This window comes from Trachurus trachurus (assembly GCF_905171665.1).
Source record: "Trachurus trachurus genome assembly, chromosome: 11".
Lineage (NCBI taxonomy): Eukaryota > Metazoa > Chordata > Actinopteri > Carangiformes > Carangidae > Trachurus > Trachurus trachurus.
In genome coordinates this window covers 14,317,336-14,329,495 of record NC_139904.1, presented here as the reverse complement: position 1 = coordinate 14,329,495, position 12,160 = coordinate 14,317,336, and the positions used below count along the sequence as shown (strand labels likewise).

General features: G+C 43.0%; 1 protein-coding gene across 1 annotated transcript in view; it reads left to right on the top strand.

Moving 5' to 3' along the window:
* Positions 1–12,160, top strand: part of LOC310993662 (dolichyl-diphosphooligosaccharide--protein glycosyltransferase subunit STT3B) — an 82,647-nt gene that overhangs the window by 42,826 nt on the left and 27,661 nt on the right. Inside the window, exon 4 of the mRNA XM_083982085.1 lies at positions 9,629–9,694. Coding sequence (XP_083838211.1) covers positions 9,629–9,694 — 66 coding nt within the window. The remainder of the gene's footprint in view (positions 1–9,628; positions 9,695–12,160) is intronic.

The following is a 12,160-nucleotide window of genomic DNA, read 5'->3' as shown; positions in this document are numbered from 1 at the left end:
TCCTCATACTGTGTGTAGTTGCCATTATACTGAAGAGACAGTTTAAACATCATGGGCAGGGGTCCCCAAACTTTTTGCAAAGAGGGCCAGATTTGGTTAAGTAAAAATGTGTGGGGGCCGGGTCGGCCGACCTTTCAGCCTGACATCCTTTGAACCATTAACATTAAATGCAAATTAACTATTTAATACTTTTTTTTCATTGCAAATGGAATTCTTTTCATTTCTTCACATAGATAGGCTACATAAATCTAAACAAGTTTTTTTTTTTTTTTTATCAAAATCACTCTGCTTTTCATATTTGAAGACCAGATAAAATGACATAGCCTAAATGTCTGGGGAAAAAAGGAAGCTTAAACATATCTAGGTTAATTTGAAACATTATTAGGCTATATTTTATATTATATTATATTTTTTAAAAATCAAAAATTGCGCTTGAATAAAAATCTAACCAAAAACAAGAATAGACCCTGTCTCTGTTAAGAAAAGATGCACTCAAATATAAAACCATACACAACCAAAACAATAAATAAAATGGCTTATCAAGTCTCAACAAAACTGCACTTGAATAGATATTGACCGTGTCATCACAGTAGATGAGGTGAGTGACTGAGCTGAGGCTGTGTATGTCGCTCTAAAGACGGGTGTGGTGGGGGTGTCAGCGGCATGGAGCGGGTCTCATAGCGGGGACAGCTCCGTCACACCGCCGCTGAGTGCTGTAGGGACGGGGGCGGGGGGCTCACGGCAGCACCGCTGCTCGCTGAGGACAGCAGTGATGACGACGTGCTTTCACGTCCGAGTCTCCAAACCAGAAGCGTTTGTAAAACAGCACCGGAAAAGTCGCTAGATTTGTCGCCAGTGGCTTTTGTCAAAAAGAAAGTCGATGAGAGGGGTTGGAAAGTCGCCAGCGTTGCTCCTCACAAAACTCACATGCTGCACTGTGTGTGTGGTAGCGGCCCCGCCTCCCCCCACAGAGACAAAGATCCTGGATGACTGACAAGAGGCTTCACTCCCTTCATTTCATTCCGCTATGGAACAAACGCGCCCAGGTGCTGAGACCGAGTCACAGAGTGAAGCCTCTTGTCATTCAGCCTGTTTGGAGGCCAGAGACGAGGAAAACAAACAGGCATGCACATGGCAATATATCGAGGCTGGAAAAAAATTGTACGTGCTGGCGGGCCGCATATTATTAATTTTTTTTTATGACAGAGGCCGCGGGCCGGTTGGAATTTGAGCGCGGGCCGGATGCGGCCCGCGGGCCGTAGTTTGGGGACCACTGATCATGGGTATGAATCAGAATAACAATCATTCTCACTCTGGTTTTATATCTGTATTTGGCTGGGAAAATGTCAAAGTCAAGCATGCACGCTCCTTTGTTTCTTTACAGGGGACATCCTCCATGAGGCTTGAAAAGTAGCCTTGTTTTCCAATGTTACTTGGCCTCAGATGTTGAATTATTTATCCAGAGCCTTGAAAGGCACAGCAACTATGTGGCCGCCCAGGCAACGGCATGCTGCTCTCTAAAAACTTCACAATAAGGTGACCTTTAAGAGTACAGTACAGGGGCAGCTGACCTTGTTACATTTGCTGCATGACAGTTTTTATCAAGTTCAGTCTTTATTTTGCGTGTTTGTTTGGTTTTTTTTCTCTCTCCTTTCTTGCTTAAAAACGTAATTTGTCCAGTTCAACCTTGTTGAACAAAGTGATTCACAGTTGAGGAGAAAAGGTTATTTTTGAATACAGCTTGGATGTTTGCAGGAACTACTTGTGCTGAGATTTTCTTTTTTTGATATGGTCTCGGTAGAAAGAAGCAGCTTTTCATGCTGAAAGATGTCTGAAACACACTTTTCACTTTACCTCAGTCTGTCCACTCTTCTGTTGCATCAGCAGCTGCCTTACAGCCCTGCAGCGACCACACTATGAGCACATTGTGTGTGTTTGTGTGTTTGTGTGAGAGACGAGAGAGAGAAAGAAGAGCTCTGCTTTACAAACAATTTTGTCAGCATCCCCTTCTTCCTTGTTCTTGAAGTTGACCTTGACAAACATTGAGGATGTTTTTTTTTTTCATTTCGTATTGAGCTGTATCTCCCCAGTGATACATTCTTTATTTTTTACTTTAATATTGAGGATAAAAATGGAAATGGCCAAGACCCAGAGTTTGTGAAAATGAACACCTGGGAAAGAAACGTGAGATAAAATAGAGCTTCATATTTCCAGATAACCAGATTAATGAAGATGGAGGAAATCGGCTCCTTCCGGTAAACCAGGTGTCTTGTAACATTAAAGAGATTAACATCACTGCAGTGCATATATATTAAAAACATCCCTGCACAAATGATGTTGCTGCTATATTAAATATAGAATTGAATGTGACGGCAGTAATAGATGTAGAAAAATGAAATGGTAATAACATGTAAAAAGCAATACACTTAAAGTAAATGTATGCTGACGATACTTTCATCACGTCCTCTACACTAGAAACTCGTGGATTGCTAACATTTGGGTTCTGTCATGGGGAGCACGCTGCACTAATGAATATGGCCATTGTAAAAGTGAAAAGGGTAATCGTGTCTGTGCTGCGGTGGCTGTAGAGAGTTGCTGGAGGAAAACTGCCGATATATTTTAAATGCATAAATATTACCATATCGTGTCATCTTATTGAGTCTGTAAAGTGATTTTCTATTAACAAAATTGCCTCCTGTTCCCGTACACTGCAGTGATAGAAGATAAAGGTAACAGGTTACAGTGAAGCAATTACACTCATCATTGCTATGAAAGAATTTCACACCTGCACGGCTAACCTGTGCCAGAAAAGGTGTCAAATGGATATGGCAGCTTCTTTTAAGAGAGAGCAGATTTAATATTGTGGGATTTTATCAGTGTAAAAGAGATCCAGCAAAAGACGAAATTGATTGGAAGAAAATGCTTTGCAGGTATCGGCACGCGCAAGTCTCATTTATTCAGTTTGAACCGACGCAACCCATGAAAGAATCAAGCCTCTACAGCTTGATTATTTATCGTTATTGCTTGCCTATGAATGTAAGTGTTATTGTGACTTTTTATGCTGCGTAGTTAACGCAGCCATTAGCCATTATCTCTGGCTTTAAACCATATATTACTCTGTAAGAGCAGAAATGACTGAAGAAATTCACCCATCACCTGGTGCTTTCATCGCTTTACTTTTACTGTAGCGTTTCCCTCTGCCCTTCTACTGCACCTGCACCTGCTGCTGAATTTACTTTGGCAGAAGACACTGCGTTTTGTTTTGTTTTTTTTGTAGCATGGAAGCTTTGGTATTATCTGGAAAAGATTATTACATGATAGGATGCCGCAATGCAACCAGAGAGACTCATGCAAATAAGCCACACGTCTGTTATTGACCAACTGTAGCTGTGTAGTTGCGGGGAGATGTTTCATTCAGTGCTGGTTTACAGTACATCAAGCGCACAAGAGCTGCAGAAATAATGCATACAAATAAAAACCCGAGTTTTATTTAAACTAGCTTGATTATTTTGTCATTATACCCACAGTGTTCAAACGTGACCGCCTGCAGCTGTTACAAAACACCCTCTCTGCTCGAAACAGCGCAGGAGCCACAGGAGTCCCACATTTATGCAGATGTGTATTCGAAGGCCATACAACAATGCGCATCAGCATTCAGAATAAATGTAGTGTCCCGGCTGATAGTTTGGCGAGTCGATTGCAGCACACAGCACAGTTGCAGTATCAGGTTACTGTTAAGCCAAAACTTATCCACACAACAAATGCAAAGACATGTTTTCCTATTTGTCGCAAGACGCTTAATTAGGAAACATGGAAATCAGGGTTATCACTTAATGATGTTCATATCGTCTGCATGTGCATTCAGATGAGCCTTTACCAGAGACTCTAAGTGAAACATACAGTACAGTTGTTGTAAATGCTGCTTAATCTGCATATGGTAGTTGCAAAAAGACAGTTGGAAGTGAGGCGACATGAATATTTTATATTCTGCTTTTTATCTGCAGTTTTCAGCCCCCTCTTTGTTTCCCATTTCTAATTTAAATTTGCAATTTATAGTTTCTGTTTACATATATAGTTTAACTGTGTCATTTGGATTCTCAATGGAAAAGACCCACTCAGGCACACATTTCCTCCTGATTTATCTGCTGAATGGCAGAGGAGACAGGCTGATGAGCAGGAAAACTGGTACCCAGACTTGTTCAGCAAATGAACAGAAAAGAGCTTTTGGTTATGCATGCCACCGGCAGTCACCGAGTGCTAATAGTAGCTAGTAGGCTATTTGTCCTATCTCTATTTTACCTTGAAGGCGTTGATCTCCCTTTGTGTTCGAGTGTGAAGACATGTTACGCAGCGGAAGGCTTTCATCCAGGTAGAAGTACTGATGCAGGTATTTCGTCACGCCATGCCTCCCTGCTGTTTGTCACAGCATAACAAGCTTGGCAGTATAGTCGCTGCGGGGTTGGAAGGGACCTTTTATACGTCCAAGGATTCAGCCATCCCAGTTTATGTCACTTTGTCAAATCATGCATGGATGCACCTCTACATGTGGTTTTTTCAAGGTAGGATGAGTCACCCCGGCTCAAGTGTTCTTCTCGCAGACAGCTCCGTGGCCCTTCGTTGAACTCACTCACTGTCACTGATCTGGCAATGACCTGCAGTTTAGTGTCCAGGTAGCTGGCCGAGCACGCCTGTTGTGTCTACAGTTTAAGTCCCGATACAACACAACTGGCTCTGTGTCTGTGTACTGGCACAGCAGAGTGAAACCAAACAGCTGATAGCGTCACCCCAATGGGAGAGTTTACATTCTCAAACATACTGGACGTATTCGGAAGATAAAAACATATTTGGCGACTCTATGCACATACTTTAAACATACAATCTCTCCAATGCAGGGATATACAAACAGTAGAACAAACAGAACCTGAATTGTACTACATGTCACTGTGTTTTTCCTCATTCCTTATCATTTCTGTGACGGTGTTCATCCTTTAACACATTTATCAAGGTCAGCAGCAAGTAACACATGATAAAAGTTTGATTAAAAATGAGGGGAAATACCAGGGAGACCTTGATTGAACAGTGTCATCATACATCCCTCACAGTCCAGGAGTGAGGTGAGGATCAAATGAAAAGATGAGAATCAGATGTCATCATTATACTTTATTAGAATGCAGGTCCCACTAACATCAGCCATGATGGGAAAAAAATTAACTGTTGCAAAACTGTTACATGCTGTGCTCAGGTAATTTGCCAAAAACTTTTTAGTATTTATGTAGGGATGTGAACGTGTACGAAAATATGTACACGTGTACACTGTGCATTTTTTTTCGTGTACACGTGTACACGCTTCAGGACCGCAATAGGTTGCTATAGCCTTATTTTTGTTTAGTCTGATATGTGCAGCCGGTGGAAGCACTGACACTGCAGCCACCGTGCCGGTGTTACACCGGAGCGGAGGAGACCGGACGGCGGATTCGTCCCGCCCCCCTCCCCCCGACACGCACCGCACCGTACCGTAACTGGAGAGATCTGCCCGGTGAGCGTTCAGAGTCGACCACCGTACCCCCTCCCGGTCTCGCTGACCTCCACCCTTCCTGATCCGCTGCAAGTTGCCAGAGCCCCGCGGAGCCCAGTCTCTCCCCTCCTCTCCCACACTTCAGCACCTGTCCTGGGCTACAGCTTGGCTCGCTCCACCGTCCTTTATTTTTGAAGTATAACTAATAATAATGCACCGTATAGCCTAACCATACACACGTATGAGTGATCAGAACAGTGAATTGTTTACGCTACTTTTAAAAGGAGTAAGTCATTTAAAACGAGGAGCGAGCCGAGCCGACACTGTGTGTGCAGCCCAGGACAGGTGCTGAAGTGCGGATGAGAGGAGTGGACAGACCGGGCAGGAGCAACCAGCCCAGAGGCGTCTCAGTCCTCGGCCGTCTTTAATGTCTCTAGACACCCCTTTCAATCTGTTTAAGGTTATTTGTTTGTGTTTAGGGAGGCTATATTTGCATAGAATATTTTTTGGCAACCAGAAAAGCAATGTCTGACCCGGCGTTTATTTCGGATGGGCGTTTACTCGGTGGCGGCGCCATCAACTCGCTCGCAAAAAAAAAAAAAAGAAAGGAAAAAAAAACTCACTCACGCACATTTTGTCTGGAGGAGGGAAGCGCGTCACAGCATCATTTTTATTAAATCATAGTTTTCTCTAAATTAAGACAGTGTGAGGGACTATTTTTCACCCAGCCCCCCAAAATGTACGCTATGTAAAAAAATAAAAAAATAAAAAATAATAATTGCGTGTATCGTTTAGGGATTTTTTACTAAACGTTTACAGTTTCATTCCGTGTAAACGTTTACACGTGTACACAGTCACACCCCTAAATAGCCTATTTAGGTATTCATGTGAGACTTTACTGCATAGATGTCTTATTTTGCACAGGAGGTACTGCAAAAACTGAAAAAGGACATTTGAATGCTAACAAGCGCCTTCATCCTTATCTTTACAGCCTGGTCCCTTCCACAGTTTTTTTCCCCCTCCTAGTACATCGGAGGTGTTTTCCTCCTGCATCTGAAATCATTTTTTAATTCAGCAGGATCATCCGCTATAGGACCCAACCAAAAAAAGCTGTCACCATAATCATTTGTCTCGCACCGGGATATGTGTGAGAGGGTGTGTTAGGAACACGTTTGTCTCCGCGTTATCATAACGACTTCTTGTCATCCTGCCTGCATGGACAATACATCTCCAGGTGAGGCAGGTGTTCCTCGCGGTAGCCATCACCGCCTCTTAAGGTGTCATCATTGGAGAAAATAAATAAATATAAAAATCCCCCCCTCCATTTGCCAACCACCGCTCACCGTCCTCCGTTCTGTTTGGCGAGGGCCCTGAAAAACAATCATCCTGGCCATGCACCACTGCTTCCCATTATCAGTCCCATTTACCCACATTTGTCTTTGTGTTTTCCTTTCCTCCTCTCTGTCTCTCTACCATCTCATCTCTCTTTAATTGTCTTTGTCTGCTCTTGTCCCTGCCATTGTTTTGCTCTTGCTGTGTTCCTCTTTTCTACCACTTCTTCCTCCTGTTTTTATCCCACCTTGGTGTCTCTTCCTGTATCTCATTATGACTCCTCCATTCCTTCCTGCTCTCCTCCTCATGTCTCTCCACCCGTCTTCTCCTCCACATGGCAAAAACACCGAACACAGAGCCCTTCTCTCAAGTCTCAGCCCAATCTTCATTATCCAACGCTTTCGTTTTATCCGCTAATAACCCATTCAACTCCAGTCGCTTAATCTGTGTTTACCCCCCCCCCACACCGCCCCTCACTCCCAACACACACACACACACTTGCACACCCTCCCATAATCTATAATTGAATCCTCTCAAACCCAGGAGAGCTGCTCTTTTTAACACCCATAGCTCTTGGTAACATGAATACGCACACACACACACGCGCGCACATACACACAAAGAAAGTCAGAGAAGAGAGTTGCACTCCTTCCCTCCTTTGCTCTAACCCCATGCCTGCACCATGCCTACATTGTTGTAACAGTAATTCCACTCTTTCTCCCGGCTCACATTTAATTAGCTGGACTACTATCACACTGTGCGACTTCTGTGTTTTCACAAAAGCAGAGGCGGCTGGGAGCGTAGTTGGAAGCAGGAGATTGAGGCACCAGTTGAGCATGGCTTGTACATGCCCTGAATGGACAACACAAGGCTGTGTGTGTTATCTGCACCCCAGCTTCACTGTGAATAATGTCTGAGGAGATCACAGCAGCTTGGACTCCTGCTCTGTCATCTTGCTTATTTTCATTCATGGGGAAAGTGTTTTGGAGACCGTGCCGTTAGAAATGTTGACTGCCAGCCGTACACCTAGCTGAGTCTAATGCAGTCTAATACAACAGCCTGGCTATAAATCCTGCAGTTATGGCGGCCATAATGTTCACTTTTTTAAGTGCAGCCCTAGCAACAGCCAGAGCATTATGCTTTGTCAGATTGTCAGTCCATCCCTGCATTCAGTGTGTGTGAACAAAATATCTCAGTTAGGCCTTGAGGAAATCTCTTCAAAAACTCATTGATGAACTTACTGTATTAAATTTTGGTGGGCATTGGGCAAAGGTGAATATTCAGAGTCATGGTGACCAAATATAAAAATGTGATATGTTAAACAGTTTCAGCATTGTAAAGCTCATGAAGGAGATAGTAAGGCACTGGCAAACTACACATATTTGATAGAATATGTCTTATCAGAATATGTCAGATACACTATGATTTTTACAAAAAAAAAGTATTAGTAGCTACCAATATTAAACCAGCAAAGACATAATTACCATAACATTACAGGAGCTCATGCAAAATCTTGAATGATGAATCAGGTTAGCATTGCTCAAGACCGGACAGTGAGTTGATTGAATAGCAGAGGATGTGCTCTAGATGGAATTAAACTTGATGGCAAGCCCATGTTATATTAAAGTCAACCCATACTCCACTCCAGAGAAGTAAACCTCATCTGATTGGTGCGTTTGTCCTCTCACCACAACCCAAACAGAGCAACAAAGCCCTAAGACGTCATGTCCTTTTTCCATAAACAGTTCCACCTTCTTATAGGACAGAATGATAATCAGGTCATCAGCAGACCTACTTACTGCAGCCTACCTCAACACACGGGGAAAGCTCTGCTCGAGGACGGTTTATTTTTGTGCCGAGGCATTTCTGCTTGCATCTTCAAAATGAAGAGGTTTGATTGGAGATTGATCCGAAGTCTGTGTGTGCTGGGCATTTGGGGGGAGGTGAGACCACCTTGTTCCCCAATCATCGATTGCCCCTCATCAGCGAAACTCAGTAAAGACTTCAGGGAATTTCTTCAGATTTTATCCTCAAATTATTAGATTTCGTTGGCTGAAGGTCACAGGTCAAGGTCATTGTGAGCACACAAACACATTTTTGTCTATGACTCAAACACATACACGCTAATTAACTGCGCTGGATGGTGGAGGCATACAACCGCAGGGTGGTAATTATAGTTATTGTCTGAGTATGTTTTTAAATGTTAATGTGTGCACTCGCCTGCTTTATCGGCCTGTGGATGGGAAGGAGAGCTTGTTTACAAGATTTTGCCGGTGGTGTAGTCCAAACTGGTCTCCTCTCATCCTCTCTTTCTCTACAGCTGGCTGCTACATATACACTGTGATCATATAACTGTGTCGTTAAACTAGTTTTAGAGACCAAATATCCATTTGTCTCCATTTCCAAGTCCACAAGTAATTTTTTTTCACACATTCTTTTTTTGTGTGTTAGTTTTAAGACATGCATTTTGACTTTCTGTTAAACCCCGAGAATCCCAGTGTAAACAAAGCTTTTATTGGCACCATCATGTTTCAATAGCAGGGAGCCATAAAACAAATAGTGAGCCTTAAGTGCAGAAGACAACTTGCACTCTGCCCAGATGTTATCCCCGATTCACTGTGTCATTGTCTGAGAAAATGTGCAGTCGGTGGTGCTGCAGTTTCTAGTGTCCCTGAAGCACAAACTGTAGGTCCACGTGTCGTATTTGATGTTGCAGCATACATGGTGAATAAACCAGTGTGGACTCGGTATCATTTTCTGCTCTCTCTTTCTCTCTCACAGGTGAAATCAGTGAAGACAGGCTCAGTATTCTGGACTATTGGCTGCTGTCTGTGCTACTTCTACATGGTAAGAAAAGTTCATGCACAAACACACTGTAAACACAGTGGCTACTTTTATGACTTGACTTGATATTATACCTTTTTTACTGAGTGGGAATTATAATATCAAATCCCCTCAGATGTCTTTCTCAATTATTTTAAGTAATTATTTTTTTTTGTAAACTTTTTTCCTTCACATTTAACCTACCTAGGCACTTTTTTCTGTGTTTTTACACATTTCTGTCATGTATTTGATGTGAATGTGTAATTGCGCTCTTTGCTTTTCTATTTCATTGATGTGTAACAAGTTGTTCTTAAGGGACAAATTATGAGATTGATTCATTCATTACTTAAAATCTCCGGAGTAGCCTTTCATTAGTCCCTTTTGAAATATAATCTGCGACTGTTTTGATTATCAATGAATCATTTCAAGTCATTTTTCAGGCACAAATGAGAAACGTTAGCCAGTTTTTCATTTCTGAGGATTTTCTGATCTGTTATGTTTCTTCAATTCACTGGGAAGTAAATATTTGTATGTTTTCAGATGTTTCAAAACAACACTAAACATTTGAAGATGTCACATTTGAGCAATCATTGTAATAGACCAAATGACTAAATAAAAAAAAAAGGAAATTCAATATGTTATTTATAATGAATATAATAGTTGGTTTCAGCCCAAGGGTGATATCGTTTCCATCAAATCTGTGCTTGATTCAGCCTGTTGATTATGACTCCTGACAAAATCCTTTCATCATTTCTTGTTCTGTTATCTGATAATTTGATATCATGAACGGGAGCCGTAAACAATCATTCTTCATAAGCAACAAGGGATTCTGGGATTCTTTTTATTTAAAATGTAAAACATAGAAGCGCAGGAGGTCAGCACTTCGCCCGCGGGCGTTAAGTGGAATTGAAATGCATGTTTCTCAACAAATCTCTTTGTGTCTGTGGCGCTAGCTCCAATTTCGGCACTAGTTCTCCATAATGAACCCTGTTGGTGGAGGGACTGTCATCGGTCCAGTATGGACATGCCAATGCATGGAGCAGTTTAGGCAGAGGTTTCTGCATTATTTATGAATGCAGGCAAAAGCTCATCGGGGGGCTGATGAGATAAAAAGGCAATCCAGGCACACTGCCTCAGCGACAGATTGTTTGCATGTGTGTGTGAGGGAGTGGGAGTGCCCATGAAAAGCTGCAGCTCCTTGCCCATTCCAGGCTAAATCTCTATGGCCAGCAGCGAGATAGATGTCAAATGAAACAGATTACCGAAATCCAGCTTCATCGATCACACCGGGCCGCAGCATCCGTGGGGGGGCAGAGAGGATTGCAGCGACAGGAGCAGGGGAGAGAGGAGCTATGGAAAGATGAATAGAACAGGAGACAAAACACAGAGTGGGGGACAAAGGAATAGAGAGAGCCGTGGAGAGAGAAGGATGGAGGGGACAGAGGTGGAGAGAAATATAGAGTGATAAGAGAGGAGTGTAACTTCGCGTCAGAGCCAATGGGACCATGAATCTCCATTCTTCCCTTTCCTCATCACTTCTTTCTCTCCTTCTCCCCCCTCTCTCTATCTTTACAATGATGTTCCTCTGTACTGTTTCTGCAGCCCACCCACTGTTGCAGATGAATCCTCTGGCAGGGAGTAACAAACTAGGCTTGTATGTCACCATCAGCGCTGCCACCTTTCCCATCCCACTGCCTCGCTTTGGTGCTGCACACATATAGTGACAGTGCTGCATAAACTTTTTCTTTTTTAAAAAAAGAAAAGAAAACCCACCCCATCACCTTATGCTGTCAATTTAAGCAGGATATAGGCAAGGCTCTGTTTTCCCATGAGGCTTAATCAAATGTGACACTCATAAGGCAGAGAGGGAGGCAGAGAGGGAGAGACCCCTGCCTGGATAGGGGCGTAATCAGAGGAGAGAGGACAGAGAAGGACGAGATTAAGAAGAGGATCAGAGCAGTAGGGCCCACTGATGGACAGGAGCCACAGGAACCAGTCGAGGGAGCTGTGAAATATCCTCCTTTCATCCCTCTGGGGGTGAGAATAAAGAGGGTGGAGGGTGGAGGGAGGAGGGGGGGGCAGGACAGAGAGAAAGCAGATGCATGGATCAACTGCATTGCGCTGTTCATTCCCAAAACGTTGGCTCACTCTTTGCTCTAAACCCTTTCACAGTCCCCACTAGCACAGCAAACTGTGCCAGATGAAAGGCTCCGGACACAAGAGTCCTCTGGTAATTGTTTTAAAGAAGTCACCTTGTTTAACTTTTTAGACTCCAGGCTGAAACATCTCAACAGTTATTGGACAGTTTAGCAGGAAATCTTATATTCACAGTCTCCAGAGGATGAAGCATCGCCAACAGAGGGGCAGAGTTTTCTCTTATCCAATCAAGTATCTGCTGAATGGATTGGTAGTAAATTTGACTTTGTTTTTTGTGTAACTTCCTCTCAATATTTGGATGGATTGTGTTGAAAGTTGTTGCAGAGATTTGTG